Source organism: Plectrocnemia conspersa, unplaced genomic scaffold (assembly GCF_051122295.1).
Source record: "Plectrocnemia conspersa isolate PC_06_02 unplaced genomic scaffold, ASM5112229v1 ptg000006l, whole genome shotgun sequence".
Lineage (NCBI taxonomy): Eukaryota > Metazoa > Arthropoda > Insecta > Trichoptera > Polycentropodidae > Plectrocnemia > Plectrocnemia conspersa.
Genome location: NW_028277170.1, coordinates 21,879,074 through 21,904,711, shown reverse-complemented (window position 1 = coordinate 21,904,711; position 25,638 = coordinate 21,879,074). Strand labels below are relative to the sequence as shown.

At 28.3% G+C, this 25,638-nt stretch overlaps 1 protein-coding gene across 3 annotated transcripts in view; it reads left to right on the top strand.

Moving 5' to 3' along the window:
• The window catches only part of LOC148234521 (uncharacterized), a 175,259-nt gene that overhangs the window by 5,220 nt on the left and 144,401 nt on the right, over positions 1-25,638 (top strand). For all 3 annotated transcript variants that reach the window (XM_088187468.1, XM_088187467.1, XM_088187469.1), the window contains exon 2: positions 16,981-18,567. In XM_088187468.1, the coding sequence (XP_088043594.1) occupies positions 17,025-18,567 (1,543 nt within the window). In that variant the 5' untranslated portion in view covers positions 16,981-17,024. The remainder of the gene's footprint in view (positions 1-16,980; positions 18,568-25,638) is intronic.

Sequence of the window (25,638 nt, the reverse complement as noted above, 5' to 3'; positions counted from 1 at the left end):
ATTTTTTATAAATATATAAAACATATCGGACTTCATATATATATTATCAGAACTAGGGATTTTATTTAAAAAAAAAGTTAAAATAAATAATGTATATTCTGAAGAGAAATTAGTGTCTTATGGAGTACCACAAGGGTCTAAATTGGGACCATTGTTATTTGTTTTGTATATTAATGATATAGTTAATAACGTGAAAAAATGTAAAATTCATCTATTTGCGGATGACACATTAATGTATTGCATAGGTGATAACATTAAAGAAATTCTAAATAATTTAAATAATGAATTAAGTATATTAGAAATATGGTTAAAGAATAATGTACTTAAATTAAATGAGAATAAAACTAAATGTATGTTTATTAATTATAAAAATGTGTTAGATAATAGTACGAAAATAGTAATAAATAACTCTAGTATAGAAATAGTGGATAATATAAAATATTTAGGAGTAATTGTTGATACAAAATTAAATTTTAAAGAACATTGTAATTACATATTAAAAAAAATTAGTAGAAAAATAGGTTTATTATCTAGATTAAGAAATATATTAAGTATAAATACAAAAATAATACTTTACAATAGTATAATATTGCCCCATTTTAATTATTGTGCAACACTATTAAATATGTTAAATAAATTAGACAAACAAATGTTGCAATGAGAGTAATCTTAAATAAAAATAGATTAACTAATTGTAAAAGTATGATTGATAGATTAGAATGGTTGAATGTTCAAGAAATATTGAGTATAAATGTTTTAGTATTTATATATAAGTTAGAAAATAATATGTTACCAGAATATTTTAATAAGTATTTAATAAGAAATAGAGATGTACATAAATATAATACTAGAAATAGAGAAAATTTAAAGATAGATAAGTATAAGAAAACGAGTACGGCTAGGGGAGTTATGTACGGAGGTTTTGATATATATAATAGTGTTCCAAGAATAATCCGAAAAAGCAAAAATATAACGGGTTTCATAAATGGAATAAAAAAACACCTTCGTACATATAGAAATAAATTATAATATTAAGTCTTTATTATTGTATATTTTTATTTTTTCTTTCTGTTATGTATTTTTTATATTTTTTTATATATGTTTACTAAATTTGTTAGATGTAAAGATTAGCTATTAAGCTAAATAAATTAATAAAATAAAATAAAATAAAATAATACAGCAATTTTCGAGTGAAAAAACTGTCGATACCGGTATTGATATTATTATTTTAATTTTAATTAATTATGTGGTGTTTTATTTTGTAATATTAGCAGTACTGATTTTTGCTCATATATATGCAAGTATCGTTAGATTTACCTGAGATTAAGGAAATGTTTCATTTTATGTTGATAAGTCTCGCATATATTTAATTTTATTATTTATTTTAATTAACGCTATTTTTTGCATAGGTAGGGTGGGTCGATATTTTGGTCCTCTGGGACTAAAAGGGATAATATTATTCTACTTTAATATCATACCCCGATAAAACTACATAGGTTAATCCCCTGCAATGAGCATCATTTTATATTCCGTTTCTGTTTTCAAACAATATCGTTTATGTAGATTTAAGCAATAGAAATATCGATTTCAGCAAATATTTAAAAATAAATTAAATAAATACTTTCGGTACTACCGGTATTTCATTTTGGAATACCTATATCTATATTTGCTCTGTTGCCAGTATTACCGGTACTGCACTCCTTATCACATTGCATTTAATTATCAGAAAATCTAAAATGTAAATATTCTAAACACGTCATCTTTGGTTTGAAGATCACAAAAGCAGCTGAAAAGTCTGCAACGGGTAAGGGAAGGCAAAATTAAATACAAGATGATGATCTAAACATCGTTGGTCGAAACTGAAACGAAAGTAGAGGGTTTATGTATCGCATCTCGTTTGCCAATGTTTCGGTCATCTAGAAATTATCTCACATTACAAAAAGCTAAATAACGTGTTGAAAAAAATTGTTTAAAATTTAATAAGCAACATAAAAACATTTGTTATATATATATACTTTATAGGAGAAACAAATCTACGATGATCGATCAAAATAAAAAAAAAATAATAATCACTAATTCTGATTTTTTTTAGATAAGATAGAAATTTAAAAACACCAAAGTCCATATGTGATTCAAAACTGTGTTTCTTATATTCAAACCTAGGTTTTTTATGTATGTATTCACTAACTTTATGATGCATATTTTTTTCTAAAAAGGTGAAATTGCTTTCTTTCATATATACAGTCTATACTGATTAGATTTCATTCGACTAAACATATATCGGCATAATCAATTTCTGAAAAGTTTCCTACAATATACAAAAAATAATAGCATTCGATCAAGTCAGACGATATCGGCTTAGTACGAAAAAAAATCGTACAGTTGTACAAATAGTAATTTGAAAAAAATGTATGTATAAATAAATACTCCATACCAAGGTTCGTTTTGAAAACGTCGTCGCAAAGTAAACTTTGAAAGGTTGTATGTTTACATTTTTGTATGTGTACTTTTAATCAATAATTAATTGGCACAAAATCGCAATTGGAACTAGAAATCCCGAGAGATACCAAAAAATTACATAGAACGATCTGAAAGACTTTTGTAATATTTGTTTTTGATATATACATATATATCATAAATATAACCATGCGATATATATATATTTTTAATTAAATAATATTACTCTTGTATTTCTCTGGCTTTTAAATTATATACATTTAAGGATCATATTTCTGTTATCAAATTCTAAAATATATCAGCTAGTCAAAAAGCAAATACATATGCTTATATATGGGTGTCAATAGTTACTTAAAAAAACAGCGAGACCCAAATTAATTAAATATTTGTTTAAATTAAAAAAATGCAAATTATTTATTACATTAAAAATTCGTGTTTTTGTATTACAAAACTTTTGTAAATCAAAACAACTTTCTCTACAATAAATAACAAAAACTTAAGTTTTTTTTATTTATTATTCTGCAGTTACTGATGTATTATTGAAATATTTTTCTTTTCGTGAAACTTCAACTAGAGACCTATATTTTTTTGAGAAATTGGCGTAAATGTGACACTGCATTGCCATTGAATAAATTCATGACTTACTCGAGTTGTGCTTTTGTGGAAATAGTATTAGTGTTAATTTAAATTAATATTATAAAATATTATTTTCCTAATAAATATAATAATATGTGTACTTTTATCTATTATAAATATTATAGCAATACAATCTTGTTTTTGACAAACCATTGTGTTTTTATTGTATTGATTTTTGAGTCAAGATCCCAAAGTTTCATCACTAGTAACAATTCAGCAAGATCTTATTTTTATCGCAAAAATATTGTGATGCAAAGGCGTGAGAATTCACGGGACTCACCTTTCTCTAATTTTTCTCATGATTATTGAACATGAACAATCCAAGAAATTCAATTTCTAAAGTTTATGACTTTTTCAGATGATTATCATTGATAATATATTTGACTGTTTCATCACTTGTTTGATTGAAATTCACTCTCAATATTTAGTATTTTTTGGCATATTACAATGTTTTTTATTCTTTGCGGTGTTTTACTGTAAGATTTTTATTATTAAATATTTCTGCACAAATTATTGCCAAATTAGTTCGAAATATGAATGATTTTTTATTGTAACGATTATGAATCACTATTTCAAGTTGATAAGGAGTGATGATTAGCGATTTTTAGTTGGCCATTGAGCGCCTTAGTGCAATGATGCGCAAATATTTTTGAGAAAATTGAAGCAGCCGCACAAACCGCAGAATAAGTGCCAAGCGACGCGACGTAAATGCGTACTCTCTCAGTCTCTTAGTGACTGCCGGATCAAACAACACGTGTGACGCATTCAGACCGCTATGCAAGCATATACAAGCATAATTAAAATATTTTACATATTAACATGCATAAATAAAACCATTGTATATAAAATTATTTATTCATAGCTCTAAAAAGCATAAGCACACGTCTCACAAATAATTTAACTTCAACTACGTTGACACTTATATCAACACGCTAATATATTTCATAAGCAAAATCCCCAAAATTGCGATCGCGTTCCTTATTATTGACCGTTGCGGCCAAAAGTGCTTGATAATGCTCACCTTACACGAGCTAAATATATAATGAAGTTTTCGGCGTTAGTTATGAGGAGTTGTAACAATTTATGTGGGATGATGCACATCTGAGAAACTAGTTTTTTTCATAAAGATAGTTGAACAATTAATCCACAATTAAATGAATTAACATATTTTTTCTTTGTTTATTGTAATTTCGTTGTAACACAAATGGCGTAAGCCCAATGCTTCATAATAAAGTAATGATAAATTATTTTATAATAGCTAGTATTAGTGTTTTTAACAATATCAAATAAATTTTCATGCGTAAATAAATTTGCAAAAATAAAAATAATTTTGCAGAATCTGTTGTGTTCACGTTTATTATTAAAAGTACAAAGTTTTTAAAATTAATCTTACAAATTGTGCAGTAAAGAATATTAAATATGTATATTTATCTGTTCCCGTCGTGGTACTGCGTCGCGTAGTCTCAAAGTCGTATCGAAGATCGGGTTGAACTCGTGGGTTTCAGATTGTTTAAAGTGCTTTTTATTTTGGTTTTACATTATTCAAAATAATGCTATAAAAATTTGATTGACATATATATGAAAACTAAAATTTTGCCTATAACTATTCTACCAAAATTAACTAATAATGGTAACAAAAAAAAATTCTATGGAAAAGTCAATTATAAATGCTATATTTAAATTCAGATAACAGCTATATTTTCTGTAAAGTTTGGAACAAAAAGTATTTCATTTAGGAGTAAGGAATTAAAAAAAATATTTTTTTAATGAGCTCATGCAACTTTAATCAAATAAAATTAATTATTTTAAGTGTACTTAATATATTTTTTTATTAAATTGCAATTGAATGAGTTATTTATTCCTCATGCGGAATTACATAAAAAATAATGTTTAATGGATGTTACACCTTCGTGAATAACTTCCTTATTAGAAAATCTAAGACACGAATAAAGATCATTTTTGGCAAGTCATTCATAGCTCTAAACTGTATAACTATATAATATACTTACACATCGGAATGTCTATCGATCAATAGTTTCACAATTTCTGACCTTTTAATTAATTCGGAAATTAAAGGCTGATATTATTCCAGCTGGTATGCTTAAAAATATATTAGACATTATCGCAGATGATTTTAGCCTATCGTTGTAATAAACAAATATATTCCCCGAAGCATTGCAAATTACGAAAATGTCTCACTTATATAATATATAAAAGGAAGCAGCTATGATGTTCATATGATATGTAACAATGTTATAGTAAAATAAAAAGTTTATGTAATTTTAAAATATCTATTCAACCCAATGGTTTAATGATGATGTTAAAAATGCTTTAAAGAAAAAAGATAAACTATATAAAATATTGCTAATGATTAAAACAAAACGAGTAGACTATAAAGTTTTAAATTAGAAATGGCAAACATACCAACAATGTAGAATTATGGCAGTCAAAGCATTAAGAACAGCTAAAAAAATGCTATGAAAAGTTGATAGATGAAATAAAAAATGACCCGAATAAGATGTAGAAATCAATATTTTTTTAATTAATCCTACTCAGAGAAACCACATAATAAATATGGAGATTGATGGAAATATATGTATGTATATATAATAAATATATAAAAAAGACTAGACACAAAACTAAATCAATGAGTTAAAATATATAGAAAATTGCATTAAAACGTTTATTCAATTTTAGAAAAATATAATCTTAATATATTCCTTCTTAATTTATATATAAAAAATTATGAAAACATGTACTATTTTTTCACTTTTTTTCTTTAGAATTATCATTGCTTTATGATAGTGTTCGGAAAATTTTCAAACTGGTTCGAAATCACTTTCATTAATAAGCGAGAGCGTATCAGATCAATGTCTTGAAGATCAGCCTCAATTTCGAATTTTGATTTTTTGTGATTTTACAATTAATTTTATTGTTCTTTGATGGTATCAAGAGGTACATCAGTAATACCATTAGCTTTCATGACAATATCCTCAAATAATTCGTCGACATCATTTTGGGTAAATGTTTCAAAACCTTCCCCAGCAATTTCATGTGCTAAAGAAATTATTTGAGCTGTCTGTTTCATTGATTGCGATACATTATTTAGGGTTTGTTATCTATTCATCACAAGTATTACATTTATGTAGCTAAAAAGTATCTAAAATAATTATTAAGATCCTTATTAATTTATTTTGTATATATATAGTTTCACAATACTAATAAAACGATAACAAATATTTTAAGCTCCTCCGTAACTTTGAAAACTAGCTAACATAGCATGCTAATTATTTTATTTTGATTGGACTTGCCTCACTTTTAGATTCAACAAGCAATTAATATCCTTGATCAAAATAAATTACTAGTAAAAAAATTATATTGTTATTTATTGATATGATTAATTTAATAAAAAAACTTCTTAAACTACGTCATTACTGACACAAATTAATTATACATTACAAATACCAATATCGAATTATTATAAAAGTAAATTTGAAACGTTCAGCATTTGATAGTTTCAGTGTAGGTGTAAGTGACATGTTATCAAATTATCGACTACATGAAAATGCAATTCATCAGACCATTGATTGCGGTCGTTTGTCAAGAATTAAAACGATTTATTATTTGATTGACGTTTATAGGAAGCTATTGATTGTTTTAAGGAATTTATTTATAAACCATACTAGTTGGTAAAAAACAATGATTAGCATTTTTGAAGAGTCATAAATTATTCTGGAAATCGGTCTACTGTTAATATAATAGGCATATGCAAATTTACAGCTACAAAGGTCAGCCTTCAAGTTTGGGAACATGTTATATTCGTTAGGGGTCATATTGGAGCTTTAAGGTCAGCGTCTTGGCAACAGTGACAGCGTGAACCAGTCCTTTGTTATTCATCAAGGGGTTTCTGTAGCTTTTTATGCAAATTGCTTAGGGTTGATGTGTATTATATTAAATTAACTTCTAAATAATTGGTTATTGTGCGAATTTATATATTGAGGCAAATTCATTTGTACGTTTTATAGATTAGGTTCAGGGGTTTCTCGAAACGAAACAATAAAAAAACAGTTATTAAATTTATAAACAAGCAATATCTGTAACAATTTACAGATTAAGATGAAAACTCTTACATCAATAGGTTAATATCCATTATAAATAATCGTATTTCAGCACTCGAGTACTTTTCCATGTGACAAGCAACGTACTTTTGTGTGTATTAATAGATTTGTAAGTTAACTTCCCATCTTTTTGCATAAAACAACTTTATCCAATGTTTTTTGTAAATTCATTTTATTTTCGGATACTAATGATTCAATCTGTATACAGCAATAGTTGCAAACCACTTGAGGTGTGACACGTGTAATAAAAGCAATCAACTAATTTATTTTTCCTGACATTTAAAAGCTTCATCGGTGCAAATTCTAACTCATTTTACCCACTGGATTTTTGGTTATAAAATGATTAAGCTGTTAAATATGGCCACAGCTGTAATATGCAAAGGTAGTGAATTACTAAGTAAAAAATCCTATTATATTTTATATTCATATATAATAAATGCAGTATGTAATATTGACTTTTAAGTACTTATCAAATTAACTGTTTTTGTATATTATATGGCATATTTTTAATCCTATTCTTAACTGTATCATTCAATAATGTAATTAAGCTTATATATTTTGATCAGGGCCCTGGAAAAACAATGATTCCGGACTTCATGACAAAAATGGCATTTTATTGTATATATTTTTTTAGAATTTTGAATAAATAAAAACAAGTACGATATAACCCTTTATATGCTACAAAAAAATATAAAAATTAGCCACAAAATCATATCCTATGCGAAATATTGTAATTAGGATTTAAAAATTATTAAAAATATTAGCCCATAATATTTACTTGATAATTAGTCGCATTTTCCTTGCTGCTCAGTGTTGCCATATAGTGAATTTTGAGTCCAGGTCAAAAGTAATAAAATTATGGCATCGCGGCTTAATTATCAAGTGTTTATATTTTTTACTAATATTATGAGAATCAAATAAAGCACATATAAACCGAATTTTGCCCAATAGGAGACCGCAAAAAACAATTATCCCTTCTCAGAAGGCAAAAATTCACGCCAAAAGCAATAAAATCATGTCGGCGCCGTCGCAGTGGGAACGCTCGTTACCGAGCGTTCCCACTGCGACGGCGCCGACACGATTTTATTGCTTTTGACGTGAATTTTTGCCTTCTGAGAAGTGATAATTGTTTTTGCGCTCTCCTATTGACCAAAATTCGGTTTGAATATACTTTGAAAGCCCTCTTATATTAGAAGTCAATACTAATATCGGTAAGGATAGCTATCATATTTTTAAAACATAGTGTAATATTGAAATTCAGACAAACTATGGAGCAATATGTGAGATGCGATGTCTATCTGTACTTATTCTTCCGCGAGTGTGCTTAGTTGTATTTTTTACCTAATAAAAGTTCTTAAACTATAATTAGTTTTAGAACTTTCATTAGGTTAGGTTTGGGTTTGAACAGAAAATGGACGTTTCGCAACTGGCAAATTAAGCGTCATAGACATTTTAGAGCAGTTAAATTATATTTTCACTACTGGTGAAAATGTATTTAGAGCTTACTAGTAAAAATATAACTTTACCAAAAAATATACAGTCACTGTGATATTTATACATCGGATGTAAATAAATAATGATATGTATGTAAATATATAATAAATATTACTACATATAGAAAAGTTGAAATCTTATTATTTTACTGGCACCTGCCAGATAATTTATATTTTTACTGGTAAAAATATAAATCTACTGGTGAAAACGTATTCCGATATAATTTTACTAAAATTATTTATTTAAAAAAAAAAAATTCTGGAATAGATTCGAGACTGCTTTTTCTAGATTTACTTTTAAGAATAATCATATGAAACTGAATATATTATTTATTTATTTTGCTGCTTTAAATTCATAATAATAAAACAATCTATAAAAACGTTAAATCTTATATAATTCAGCTGGTGCTGCTGTTGATTTTTCGTTATTTCTTTGGTAGTCGATCTGAATATTTAGATTAAATACTTAAATTTAAAAACCATCTTCCTTACATTCAAGTATTTTAAAAATACTTTATACGCTGATTTTTTTATTGTGTTTTTACGAATCCCAATAAAATTAATATGCTGACCGTTTACAAAAAGCTGTTTATTTTATTTATTTTTCACTTTTATTCATTCTTAACATAGTCGAAATTTTTTTTCTTAAAATGCGGGGAGCTAATATTTTTTTGAGCAATAAATAAAAACATATAAATATCAGCAAAAGCAATAATATCAAATTTCGTTACCTACATTTATGACCAATTAACCGTCTGACTATTTATGAATATTTCGTGTTTTAAATAATAAGAAGCGTTCAATCTTCCTTACATTCAGGTTCTTTTAAAAATACTTAATACGCTGATTTTTTATTGTATTATATTATCCAAGAGTTCTAATAACATCAATAAGACGACTATGTACAAAACCTTTTTGTCTCATTTATTTCTTCACTTTCGTTTATTTTTTAAAATTTTTTTTGGAGCAATAATTCTAGAAAAACATATATTTTACAAAATATCAACTTTCATTGACCGTTTCAGTATGACTTAAAATTTTTTATACCAGGGGCTAGAGCACCACTAGTCAATTTATTTTTATAAAATATATTTCTATTTTACTCATGTTTTTTTGCAGTTATGATTATCCGAAATAAGCCAGTTGTCAAATTACTGATAATACATGTGTTGTTGTTGATTTATTATTATTTCTTTGTTTCTTCCTAAATATTTCATATTTTTTAAACGTTAAAAAAGCAATAAAGTCAACAATAATTTGCAAACAAATTTTAACATGAAAACTACAATCTGTCCCTTTGAATAATAATGTTTATTGTGAAAGTACTGCCTAGAAAGTGGGTGCTTTTGAAGGCAATGTTCCGCTACTTTTATTTTTTGTATGTATAAAATTGGCTGAACGAACTTATACCTGAAATACATCAGTACATACATCTCAAACAACTGTAGTTTAGTTCAGATTCATTCTGATTTAAGGTCGGTTTTTTTATGCATATATTTTTTGCCAAACCAAAGAGAACGGGCCCCTATGAATTTATTCAGACCTGATTTTGTTGCCCTAGCTCCCAAGATTGTATTTGTTATTACTTTTGTACACAGCAGGAAGAAATAGTTGCATTGCTATATTATGGGGGTTTTCAGCTTTTTTCACAATATTTCATATTATGCTTTTATTGCTTTTTAATTGAAACATTCAGTATTGTACGCGTATTTATTTAGTGCATGATATCAAATTATTATTTCCTATAAAAAACTTTAAGCCCTATTTATTCCGTTGAATAGCTAACAGCTTAAAATATATAAGCTCGCAATATCTGAATTGTGGACCGGCGCATCCGGTATTTTCTTGTTAAGTAACGACGTTAGCGTCGTTATCGGATTAATTTCGTTATGGAAGCCGTATTCATCAGATTCTGACTCTCAACCTTTTATCAATATATGGTTATTGAATAAGCTTTTTGAGTAAAATATTTATCGAAATTAATTGAAAATTGAATCAAGCGTTTAAACCAATTATTACGATTTGCATACGATTTTCGCGACAGCATGAATTGTACGTGTGTTAAAATAGTGTTTATATATATAGTTTTGTATACATGCGCTTTTAGGTTAATATCTTTAGGTCTGTATCTCAATCAAAAAATACAAATAATATAAAAGATCGGCATCATTTATGATATTTATATTTTCAATTTTTTTTTGTCAATAAACGTATGGAATTCACACATATATTAAGAAGCTTTTTCTACAGCGTTAACAATCACAGCTTTTAGCATGTCTGGCTACTGCGCTTGATTTTTCTCAAACGATTGTTGCAAATTGAGCTTTGTGGCTTTAGATTTACGGGCAGTGATTTTTTTATGAGCCAACGACTTTTACAACCCGCAATATTATGATTGTAATTGTTATAATAATATCAATGTAACCAATTAGTCGCAAATTGAAAAAATAATAAGCCTCATACAAATTATTACGAATGGTTATATATATATTTTACAATAAAAGGGAGTGAAACCCTAAATGTTACAGCACAACAATGAAACATTAAGAGGAGTAAAAATCACCACGTAAATAATTCGAGGTATTAAAATTACTACGAATTACTCTTGTGTACTTATGTATCATATATGCAAATACGATAAATTATTTTGGTTTCAATACATATTCATATTACATGAAAAATATATTGTTAAACGTCTGAATAAACTGCGAAAAAGAAAGTTGCGCACAGTTTAATAATAAGTGTACAGATTTGATTTATTATTCTTTTGAAATTGCTGAAGTGTGAGTCATATTATGATGTAATATATAATAATACATAGCAAATACTATATTTCGTTCACGCATGAATACGGTAACTATCATAACTAAAGATTGCAATAATACTAGGATTTTCAAGCGAAAAAAATCAGTCAATGTCGGTTTTGTCATTGTTATTATTATTTTAATTAATTCGTATTATTGATATTAATATGCGCATGCCTTCGGATCGTAAAACGATTCTAAAAATTAAATATTTTTAATCGATTCAAAAATCGGCTATAGACAACCATACCGAGGAAGCGGCTAAAGCCGACTTCAGCACGGGTGGGCTGGCTGGTCTTGCGCAATCGATATGCGTGTGCTATGAATTAATTATCGGCAATTGAATTGGTCGCGCATGCGCACTAGAACTTCAGCGGTTACAGCCGTCCATCATGCGGTAGACGTTTTGAACCTGTTTATTTATCTGGCCTTAACACAATCTAATATTTTACAAAATATCACTTTTCATCGACTGCTTCCTCATTTGTTTTTGTTGTTTTTTTTTTAATTAAAATTAAAATATAAAGTGCAAATCTCAGTTGTATTTTTGTAGTATCATTGGATATTACATTTATTCATATTTTTTTATATCAACATTATTTTTATAAATTAAATTATTAAATCAATCGATGTTTAAAATATGATATTTTATGAATAGACAGTTACACAGCTACAGACAATAAGCTATATTATGTATCAACTGAGTAAGTCAATCAAAGATAATGAATACCTACAATAAATATTAACCATTAGTATGTGAAATTTATATTATTAATTAAAAATTATTATGTACTATACAATTTATAATCATTACAAATGAGGCCGATTTTTTAATTATAGCTCATTTTTTATAAATAAAAATTTGAGTGCCGCTTTGGGTTCGAACTCGCAACCTCAGAGCTACTAGTCTGAGACGTTACGGATTACGCTATTCCGTTCTTAAATATTTTTATTTAAATATTGCACATTTAATATTACTTTTAGAATATCTTATTAATATGTATTTCTTGTATACTTATTTATTTCTCATGTTTAAAGTAACTTTAAATAAATTCCTGATATAATAAAAAATACGTGAATACTGCATAATATTATTATACTTTGATTTCTTATGATATTCTCAGTTATTGCTATCAAGCAATTCGTAGTCTTCAGCAAAGAAGATATCGTTTTCTACAAAATAAAATGTGCAAAAAAAAAAGATATATAAAACAGAATAATCATACATATGAACAAAACGATATAATCATACAGTAAAACGGAGTTTTAAAAAATATTTGTGGAAATTTTATTTATTATATAATTTGTTGATGTATTCTTGCAAAGTTACTGAAAGTACTCTCAAAAGTTTTATATACTCATAAAGTTATAATTTATACTTCCATTAGTTTCGCATCGTACATGTAGCTATATCTGAATATAATTTATTGAATGAATTGTTAAACTGTAAACTTCACTGTAGCACAAAGAGCCTTTTACCTTGTGCGAATTTTTGTTTGCGCAATCACCTATGTTTGGATTTTTGCTGTGTGGAATTTTCGTGCTCGCAAATTTTGTCAATATTGTAACTATTCTACAATAAAACGGAGCATTAAAAATGTGAATGCTGAATAAAGCAATGACTAATATTTATTAAACATATTGTAAAACTGTATTTTAACTTTTGTGGATTTATGTGCAATAATCTGGTCACTATCGTAATATTTATTAGTCCGATTTAATAATACAACAAAACTGAGTATAAATAAATGATTAAGCTCAATAAAGATATATTTTTTTATTACACAATTCGTTAGTGTAGTTTTGCAAAGTTACTGAAAGTCTTTTCAAAAGTTAAAATCTGTACTTATAATAATTTCGTACCATTATTTATTGAATGCATTATGAAACTAAAAACTTTATAGTAGCACAAAGAGCCTTTTAACTTGTGTGGAATTTCTTGTACGCATATTTTTTGCGTACAAGAAATTAATAATCATAATTACTAGTAGGATTTAATCTTATGGTAAAACAGAACATTAAAAAATGTTTGTGCTGAATAAAATAAATTTTAATAATAATATAATTTATTTATATAAATACTTTTTTTAATGCTTTTAAAGTTGTAATTTACACTTCGTGTTTTTTTAATTAAAAAAGGTACCGCAAGCTTTTACTAAATAAAATTATATTCAAACATCATTTAAATGAATCTAAAAGCAGTTTTTCTTTTGCCTTGAAAACGCATTAAAATTAGACATTTGTGGGCAAATTGAAGCGATTTTATTAATTTTTGACTCACATTAAGTGAGAAACGAATGAAGTTTTGATCAATAAGAGAGCGCAAAAAACAATTATCAAAAATTCACGTCAAAAGCCATACACCGTGCCGTAAATATATACATTAGTCTCCGTTGCGATATATTTTATGAAATCATATTATATGCGAAATATTTTAATTAAGTATTAAAAAATATTAAAAACATCTACTAATAATATTTACCTGATAGTCGTGTTTTCTTTGTTGCTCAGTGTTGCCATATAGTGAATTTTGAGTCCAAATCAAAACCAATAAAATTATATAAATAAGTGTTTATATTAAGAATTTTCATAAAAATATTACGAGTGAGAATCGAATAAAGTACATCTAAACCGAATTTTGCCCAATAGCAGAGCGCAAAAAAACAATTATCACTTCTCAGAAGGCAAAAATTCACGTCAAAAGCGATAAAATCGTGTCGACGCCGTCGCAGTGGGAACGCTCGGTAACGAGCGTTCCCACTGCGACGGCGTCGACACGATTTTATCGCTTTTGACGTGAATTTTTGCCTTCTGAGAAGTGATAATTGTTTTTTGCGCTCTCCTATTGACCAAAATTCGATTTGAATATACTTTGATCAGCTCTTTTATATTAGAAGTGCATAGTAATATCGGTAAGGATGGCTATAATATTTTTAAAACATGGTTTTATATCAAAATGCAGATAAACTATGGAGCAATATGTGAGATGCGATGCGATGCGAAGCTTTTGCTTAAGATATGAATTGGTTGTTACAATTTTGGGTCTGGCCCAAAAAAAGTTTCAAAACTTTCATTAGGTTAGGTTTGGGTTTGAACTGTTTCGCAACTGTCAAATTAAGTTTTATAGACGTTTCAGAGCAGCATATTAGCGCCCATCAGTTAAATTATATTTTCGCCCGTAGAAATATATATCTACTGGTGAAAATGTATTAGGACTAGGGATTCTGAAGTCTCGGGTTTTTTCGATTCCCGGGACTCGAGATCCAAATTTTTAAAGTCCCGGGAATTCCCGGGACTCATGAAAAAAAATTATGTTAAAAAATTAACTTATTATTATTAACTTTAATTAATTTATTATTATTAACTTATATTATTTGTGTTGTAGTTACGGTAGGTAAAAATTTATTGAAACAATTTAAAAACACTTTATTCGATATTTATTTAAATTTAATTTATTACAATTTTTTTAATCGAAATATTAATATCAATATTAAGTTAAAACCTTTACTTTTGTTAGGAAAAATATGTTTTTAAAAACACCAAGGCGTTTAATGATGAATCACATAGCCCGTTCCTGGTTTTTGTGGCAAATATTCCAGATGTAGAAAAAACTCTCTCGCTTTCTGTAGATGTTGGCTTAATTGTAAGCAATAATTTGAATAAAAGCTCTAGATTCGGAGTTCGCTTGATAGTTGAATCTAATATCTGAAACTCCTTTTTAAAGTTGAATTTTTTATTTCTAGTCGTTGAAATATTTTGGTGGTTCGTGCGACAGAGTTGTGTTGATTTCAAATATTTTTTTTAAAAGGAAATTAACAATAATTTCGGAAGTTAATAAAGTGGCATCTCGACGACTTAGAGCTTCAACTGCCAGTTTTATAGGAGCGAGTACTTCACAAATATTTTCCAATACGTGAATGTTCGATTCATTCCAAATTTGGCCGATGCCAAGATCAATTAATGATTTTCTAATGCAATTTCGTAACTTTCAAAATCTCGAGATCATGGGTAATAAGGAATTCCACCTTGTCTTCATATCGAGACATAAATTAAGCTCGACATCAAATTCGCTCTTTACATATTTTTGTAAAATTGCACTTCGGAAAGTCTCGAGTCCCGGGTTATTAATTTTTAAATTCCCGGGACAAATCTTTGAATTCTCGGGAATAAATTCCCGGATTGTCTCGACACAGAATCCCTAATTAGGACTTTACTAGTGAATATATAATTTTACCAAAAAATACACATTCACTGTAACATTTAAACATCGGATGTAAATAAATAATGAAAATAAAATGAAATTTTTATTAAAAAATTTAATTTTGTAATATAATTAATTATTTTTTTAAATAAATATAATTTATTTATATCTAATGATTATTAAATTATAGTTAAAATTAGTTAACTTTAATGTAATTAAATATGAAAAATAATTTAAAAAATCGTTTTTATATAATAATGACATCATCTTATATATTTAATTTATTATTTTATTTGAATTGTTTATTACTTAATTTAATTAGCAAATAATTTAAATTATTTTTTTAATAATAATTAAAATAAAATAATGTAATTAAATTTAATGTTTATTAATTAATTTAAATATATATATATATATATATATATATATATATATATATATATATATATATATATATATATATATATATATATATATATCTACTAGTAAAAATGTATTGCGATATAATTTTACTAAAATTACTTATTTAAAAAAATATTTTTATGGAATAGATTCGAGACTGTTTTTTCTAGATTTTCTCTTAGGAATTATCACATGAAACTTAATGTATTATTTATTTATTTTGCTGCTTTAAATACAGTTGTCAAATTAGCGATAAAACAATCTATAAAAACGTTAAATCTGATATAATTCAGGTGGTGCTGCTGTTGATTTTTCGTTATTTCTTTGCTTCTTACTTTGGTATTTGATCTGAACAGAACGAATTACTGCTACAAATTTATATTCGTTGAATATTTCCTCTCATGTCTAATATTTTTTAATCGTTCCAAAAGCAAAGAAATCAACAATAGTTTGCAAACAAACTTTAATTCAAAGGGAGCCGCGTCATAAAACTATAATCTGTTCCTTTGAATAATAATGTTTATAGCGAAAGAACTATCTGTAAAGTGGGCGCTTTTGAATGCAATGTTCCGCTCCTTTTATTTCTTGTTTGTATATAAAGAGCGGAAGGAACATATACATGAAATACATCAGTACATACATCTCAAACAACTGTAGCTTAGTTCAAGTCGAATTTTACTTTATATATATATATATATATATATTTGCAATGATTTTTTTTCCTCTCCCTCATTTATTTTGAATTTTAATTGTGAAATGAGTTTTTTTTGTTTAAAAAGAAATACATTTTTAAATAAAATAACGATTATTTTATTTATTCATCTGTTTTAAGATTTAATATTAAAAAAATATATTTTGTTTTTGTTTAGTGTTTGCTGCATTGAAAACGACTCCGAAAACATGACAGATCGCCATGACGGAGCCGGAAGGTGATAACGATACGCGCGTAGTGGCCAAGCGAGTTGGAAAGTTTCCTCTGTTCTTCGATCCGGACGATCCTTCTTTGGCTATTTTGAGCGTCCAGCTGAAAGATAAGTTGAACAAGTTTAAAAGTTGCAACAGCGCGGACTGTTCCGATTTCGTTTGCGACTGCGGCAAACCGCTGAAAGAGTCTCCGTTTTTTCCGTGCGTGATTCAAAAGTATGTTTCGAGCGTCGTGGACGTAAAAGCCGTCGGAGGTTTGATTGGTGTGTATTTGAACGACTGCTTTCTGGGCGGTCTGGATTCGAAAAGGCGCGCTTTACCGGATCCGGCCGAGTTTGGAAAAGTTAGATCGGAAGAAAAGTTTAGTAGAGAGGCATGGAGGGGTGGTGGAGCGCGCCGGCGCCGCGACGCATCGATCGGGCGTCGGTCAAGACGGCACGGCATTCGCGGACGGGAGCTCCGCCAAGCGAGAGCTACCCGCCAGGACTCGTGCTCTTGCGTCGCCGAGCTGTGCACGAGGCTCGAGGATCGACTTTTAGACAATCTAATCAAAAACGACCGGCTCCTTTCTCGGCTGCGGGAGGCTCTACCCGACAGATCCGCGTCCACGAGCTTCGACCGGAACCGCCTTATCACTTTAGACAGCACATTCACCGCCGACTCGACAACAATCAACACCAAAACGCACATCGACCCACCCGAAGATTCTACGATCACGATCGAGAGAGAGAAGCGAGACAACAATCTTATCATCCGCAACAGTATCTGCATAAGCGATTCAAAAATCACCGAAAATTTACATATAAAACACGACGACGAAGAAGCCAAAGAGTTGGAAGAGTTCGAGAAGCACGAGCGGTGGGCTTCCAATGAAGAATACTTCACGATCAACGCCGATCTGTTCGCAAAAAGCACCTGTCAGTTCGACCCGAATGACGTGATAAACTTGAAAAAGCAAGACAACTACGAGTGTTACGATGAGCTTCTGAACGACTCGGAAGAAGACGAAACCACCATGCGAGGCGATCAGCCTAAACCCGGACCCGCCGACTCCAAGCTCAAATCTTCGATTAAGAAGACGGCTAAAAAATGCAAGAAAAATCGCGTGACGTTCAACGAAAACAAGAACGAATTCTTCGAAGCGGATTATATTATTTTGATCAGGGAAGAGTGCCAGTATGACGAAGAGAGCGATGAGGGAATCTGCACGTGTAGCCAGCACGAGATGGTCCGGCTCGCGTGCTGCGAGAACGAGTGCAACGGGTTCGACAGGGACGCCGGGTGCGTTCCTCCGGGAGAGTTCGTGGATCAGGTGACTCTCAGTCCGCCCGAGGGGTACAAGGACTCGGGGCTGTTCAACCAGGACGGCACCTTCAAGGACCAGAGCTTCTTCGCCAGGGAGGGCCCGGGGTTGATCGTGAGCGAGGGGACGGGAGCCGTGTTCACTCCGCAGCATCTGAGGCAGCTTCAAGTGATTCAGAGGCTTCAGCGGGAGCAGCTGAGGAGAGCTAGAGCTTCGCTTGTGACCGACGGTGAGTCTCATTTTTACTATCTACATATCTGAAGCACGACAGATCAATAGCGGGATGGCACGTGCTCGGTTTTGGCACCCGACGCCAAAAATAACCTTTTGACTATTTAATATGTATATTATCCTAATATTTTGATATCGATGGCCTACATTTTAAAAGCCAATAAGCATTTTAAAATCATTATGATTTTTATTTTATATCAAATATTTATATTACATTATATTAATGTCTAGATAATATACAAAAGACACATGTTCATATTATCAGCACGCCAAAGAAAAGCTATGCAAATATATCATAAACCCGAGTTAGAGATAAGAGTTATAATACACACATTGTTTATGCTCTATGCTATATTAAAATAAACGATAATGACCCTCAATAGTATTGTTAGAAAAGTAGATTAAAAACATTAGAAATATGGTCATTTAATTATAGATTTATAGTACCGAATATTTCTCCTTTGAGTAAAACATATGATTTCTTAGAATAATAATACAACTTTACTATATAAATATAATAGTAAAAGATTCTGGGTTTATTTATTTATATTTCAAATGTAGGTAAATATATTAATAATAGGTAATATTTATATCGAAATATATTCTATGAATATGAAAATATTTTTAATGTAATGTGAAGCATAAATAGAATTACCTACGCTTTCGTAGTTTAAGTACATATTTTTTTATGCAAAGGTTTATGTGTGAAAAATACTTTTGCTCTTTCTAAGCGATACAATACTACATTTTATTTACATATAAAATTAGAATTATTTTATCTTGTTATTTTTATCATATTTATTTATCGACAATATAAATAAACGGAAAGGGCGTATGTACTGCCAAATTTATTTGATTTTATTCTTCCGCATCTTTATAAGGATCATGATCGTATTAATTTATTTATATATTTTTATCTCTCTCATTTCAATTGATCGAATAATATAATCTTTGTGCATATTCATATGGTTACGTTATTAGTATAATCCTGAAATCAATATATATATATATATATTTTCTTATTGTATTTATTTTGTCACTGCATTGTAATTTTTACCGAAATGTCTTTTGCATCCTCTAGAGATGTAAAATTATATTTGGTACACTTTTTTAATCATCGCATTATGTATGCATTTATAATACAAATCGATCCTATGTATTGTACAGGCGGCCCTCGACTTTCGCACATAATTGGTTCGTATGTTGAATGTTCGAAAGTAGAGAAGTAAATGTATTTTAAAATATTTATTTATCAAGTAAATATAATATGTTTAAGAACATTTAAGAGACATGTTTAAGTGGGGTTTGTGAACTGTTTTCCACTATTTTTTTTATTTTCTTCATATAGTATTTTATAACATGCTATGTCTTTATTGATCGCCCTACGCACTTGAGATATGCGTTCTCCATTGGGTTCACAATCTTCCATAATATTAAAAACGTGTCGACCATTGATATTGGGATCATCATCTTAGGCGTAATTTGACCCTTATCTCAGCCGCCGCTGATTTTTCAACTGTGTCTTCTCTGATTTATTATTTTTACATTTTTTATGAAACAACACGCTGATTCAATTTTGAATTGGTTTATTAAAATGATTTGATTTAAAAATATTTTAAGTATCATTCAAGTTGTATTTTTTATTTAGTGCTATTTTACTTTTATTATCGATTTTAATTATAATATTAAATAGAGATGCGACTAAGAAAAGGCACAATATACGATTTGTAAGATGTGCTCGGATAACAAAGCATTGTAGTGTTTTCAATGAGGAAAGGTTTATTGATTTATTGAATCAAAGCAGCGAGGAACTCACAAAAGAAATCTTAGACAAATTGCAGACTGACAATTTTGATATATATTATTTTAGAGCTCAGTGTTATGGAAAAATGAAAATATAAAGGATTATTCAGGTGAATGAATTTGCATATTTGTCACAATGTTCGTAAAACTCTTTGAATCTTATTTGAGTTCATGCTGCCAGGGTATTGCAGAATCTCATGACAATATTTGTTACCGTCAAAAATTAATTTTCATCGTCAGACAGAAAATACGCCATAGTTGTCAATTTTTTTTACAATAAAAAATATGTATCAATACTTATTTACAGCTTTATAGTTTAAAACATTTTAAAGAAAATAGATAGGGTCATTTTTTATTACATACAAAAAGCATATCTGTTTTTATTGCTAATATAAATACAATTTTAAACCTAAGAAATACTATAATTACACTAAGTAAAGTTACAGTTAAGTCGTTAAATGTTGACCCTATTAAAAACAATGTAGATATAAAGCTTTTTATGAATATTGTGAAATTTTGCAATACACAATAATCGAGAAACTATAGATTTTGTCTTTCTCGCTAATTAAAATATAATGTCACTAGATACAACTCATTTTTGTGGAGATTTTTTAAGTCAGATTTTTACCGTAATAATTTAATCCGTATATTAATTTACCATTTCAACTATAAACATTATATAGAATTTTCTTAAGTAACCGTCGCTTCAGCGGAAAGATCCTTTAGTAAACTTGAACTGGCCGAAAACTTTTTAAGATCTTTAATGACTCATGCTAGACTTAGCAATTTGTGTATACTTTCGATTGAAAACAAAGTAACACACTTATTAGATATAAATTGTCTAACCGAATGCAAGAAAGATACCTTTAATATATATATATATATATATATATATATATATTTTATGCTATCGGCCACTGAAAAAATATTTATATATTAATATTAGTCCAAGAGTAAAAAACAGTTTTTTTAGAGAAAGATGGTTTCGTGGATAATGGTTTTAAATATACTGTATTAAAATTGCGTTATTATTGAAGTTTACTTCTTAATATTTATATTTATTAATTTATTTAGCTTAATAGCTAATCTTTACATCAAACAACTTTAAGTATATAAACATATATAAAAAATATACAATAGAAAATAAAAATATACACTAATAAGATTTATTTCTATGTGTACGAAGGTGTTTTTTAATTTCATTTATGAAACCCGTTATATTTTTGCTTTTTCGGATTATTCTTGGAACACTATTATATAAATCAAAACCTCCGTACATAACTCCCCTAGCCGTACTCGTTTTCTTATACTTATCTATCTTTAAATTTTCTCTATTTCTAGTATTATATTTATGTACATCTCTATTTCTTATTAAATACTTATTAAAATATTCTGGTAACATATTATTTTCTAACTTATATATGAATATTGAAACATTCATACTCAATATTTCTTGAACATTCAACCAATCTAATCTATCAATCATACTTTTACAACTAGTTAATCTATTTTTATTTAAGATTACTCTCATTGCCCTATTTTGTAATTTTTGCAACATTTGTTTATCTAATTTATTTAACATATTTAATATTGTTGCACAATAATTAAAATGGGGCAATATTATACTATTGTAAATTATTTTTTTTGTATTTATACTTGATATATTTCTTATTCTAGATAATAAACCTATTTTTCTACTAATTTTTTTTTAATATGTAATTACAATGTTCTTTAAAATTTAATTTTGTATCAACAATTACTCCTAAATATTTTATATTATCCACTATTTCTATACTAGAGTTATTTATGACTATTTTGGTACTATCATCTAACACATTTTTATAATTAATAAACATACATTTAGTTTTATTCTCATTTAATTTAAGTACATTATTCTTTAACCATATTTCTAATATACTTAATTCATTATTTAAATTATTTACAATTTCTTTAATGTTATCACCTATGCAATACATTAATGTGTCATCCGCAAATAGATGAATTTTACATTTTTTCACGTTATTAACTATATCATTAATATACAAAACAAATAACAATGGTCCCAATTTAGACCCTTGTGGTACTCCATAAGACACTAATTTCTCTTCAGAATATACATTATTTATTTTAACTTTTTGTTTTCTTTTATATAAGTAATTATTAAACCATCTTAAAACTATATCACTTATACCTATACTCTCCAATTTCTTTAACATTATTTTTCTGTCTATTGTTTCGAAGGCTCTCTTGAAATCCAAGAAAACTGCTCCAATGATTTTGTTTGTATCCTTAGCCAACAGCCAATCATTTATCACTACTTGTAATGCAGTTTCAGTCGAATGCTTTTCTCTGAATCCCGATTGTTGTTCACATATTATGTTTTGAGAAGTAATAAATTCCTTTAATTGTTTGATTACTACTTCTTCTATTATTTTTTTCTATACACGGTAGCATGTTGATTGGTCTCATTTCTTCAACTTTTTTACTATTTTTTATTTTAGGTATAGGTACAATAGTAGCAATCTTTAAATTTTCAGGCATTTCTCCTAAGGAGAGTGCTTTATTTATTAAATAATTTAATTTAGTTCCTATTATTTCCCATGTTTCTTTTATTATATTTATATCTAGTTCATCAGTACTAGTTCCTTTTTTAAATTTACATATTATGTTATGAATTTCATCTAATGATACTGATTTAAATTTACTAAATTTTACAATTATTGCTTTGTTATTATATTGTACTAAATTACTAAGCCTTGGTATTGAATTCACAATTTCTTCTATGCTCTCAATGTAATATGTATTCATTTTTTCTGCCATTATATAAGGATCTTGATATATATTAATATTTAGTTACTGAAATCTGAATTTTTGTGTCATATTTCTATACAAGGTACAACAATAAAGTCAACATATTTATCAGAAGCTTTGTAATAAAATTCACTCATACTTATACATGTATCAATACTATTTTTTGGGGGGTGGGATAAAAATTATGGCTTTTTTCGCACGGATCTATACACAAAAAAGGAGTTTTACGTGATACGTATATTACAAATCAATGTTTTACAATGCTTTATTCGTATTATTGCTTCCTATCTTTAATAGCATTCACCAGAATCCGTTATACAAAGAGCTATACAAAGCCGTGTATTGTATTTTCCGAGTAACGATCATATTGAAAAGCATATTTTTCGATTAACTTCGCATTTTATTTAATTTTAACTACTTAAAATCTATATTGAAACAGTTTATCCATAATAGATGCAAATAATACGCTGAATTTCAAAAATGTATATTTGATTTTTTCAACATTTTAACATCAAACGGAATTTGAGAGCGTTCACTGGATCGCGTAAATTGGGAGTAATAAAACATTTAATCAACTCAACATTTTCGATGAAAATACACCATAAAAATAAAGTCAAAAGCTGAAACATTTTGCATGTTTAGATAGTAAGTTTATTGTGTTTTATTTTAGGATATTTTTGTTAATATGTGGTTTTCACTTATCGGCAATACGTGACGGGGAATGTTTCGTTTCGATTTTTCACGCGCAAATTCTGAACGTGTTATGTTTACGTTTTTCCGTACAGAAATAGAATGCTAGAGTTTAACGCGTCATTGTTTCGAAAATTGATTATGTTGTAGTATACATAGTCATGTAGATAAATTTGTCGCTTGTTTAACAACACTGTGTAAACTTTGCAGAGAAAGAAACATACATTGCTGATAAGACCACCGTCGTTAAATTAACAGTCGTATTGTGTAGTCTGTAGCGCAAAGTATGAAATGTAACCGGAAAGTAATGCTGAATTGTAGGAAAGATCATAACTTATTATTGGATAAATTCATTTAACATAATAAGGATATAAAACTTTACCGCAGTAAATTTAAAACGCTTCCATTATTTGATTACTTATTTCAAATTGTACTTAGTCCATATAAATTCAAAGCTATCAAACTAAACCTATCCGGACTTTAACCACCATTATTTCCAATTGATTGAATTTGCGATAAGCTATTCTCCCGAAGTTTGATTTAATTAAGGAACCAAAATAACCCATTTCTAAAGTGATTTTCATAGCAAAGTTAATTTTCATTTTAAAAATATTTTATACTTATTTTATTATTGCTTATGCACATGCTTTTATCTCAGCGCCTATCTTTTAGGAACATTCTTTAACCATGTTCATGAATTTCACAATTTTTTTGTAATATTTCTCACCGTAGATGTTTATAATATGTTTGTTTAGAGCAAGGGTGCCAATCTTGCGAGCCATTTTAGAAATGTTCTGTTTGATATTTCGGCTGTGATACTCCAGCCATGTTCACGAATTTTCAAGAACCTTGACCTTGTTATATATTGACGTGGTTGCGGTGGGTGTCAGTCTTAATGACCTTAATTAATTGTCCATTTGCAGTGGCCGCGGCATGTGTCTAATTGTGTTGTGATTAGGTAGGTGACAATTTGATCTGATTTGGTTTATGATGATAGCATAATAAACAAACGATTTTTTTATATTAGCAAGTCTTTGTGCTATTGATTATTAAGATCGACTTCAAAGCCTTTTTTATACGTTTTATAAGATTAATGAAATATTTATCTTAAATGTTGCAGTATTTTTTTCGACTTGTACTAAATATTAGCTGTTATAATTTTCTTATTTAAAAAAATTATATTCAACGTGTGTTCATGCAAATATGATATTAATACTTTCACTGTTTTATACGCTGATTAGCGTTCTGTACGATACGCTAACTCGTAGCGTCCTTGAATTTAAATTAAGCAAATCTTTTTTTTAATTACTAAGGCAGTAAGGGTCGTATCCGTATATATCCTAGTACCTTTAATATAATATATAATAATTGTAATGAAAACAAAAATTAAAAAACGTTACAAAGTTCATACTAAATACAATTTAAAGTCATTTTTATCAATACAAAGCTTGTCAAATTATAACAATTTATTATTGATTTGTTTTCAAGCGTATTTCTACAACTCATTGCATTTTTGGTCTACTTAATAAAGCAATTTTTAAAATTGTCGGAAATCCGTCAATGATCAAGCTTCACAGTGCCATAAAGAGTTGTGATCGCGTCCCTTATTCTTGACCGTTACATGAGAACGCTTTTCTTGCACAAGCCCTCCAACTTCTCATCTAGCTTGCAAACACAAAACAAATACGTTATTTGGTATGGTTTTTATTTTTTAATATTCAATTGTATTATAATTGCGAAAACCTGTTAAAAAAGGTCAGATATA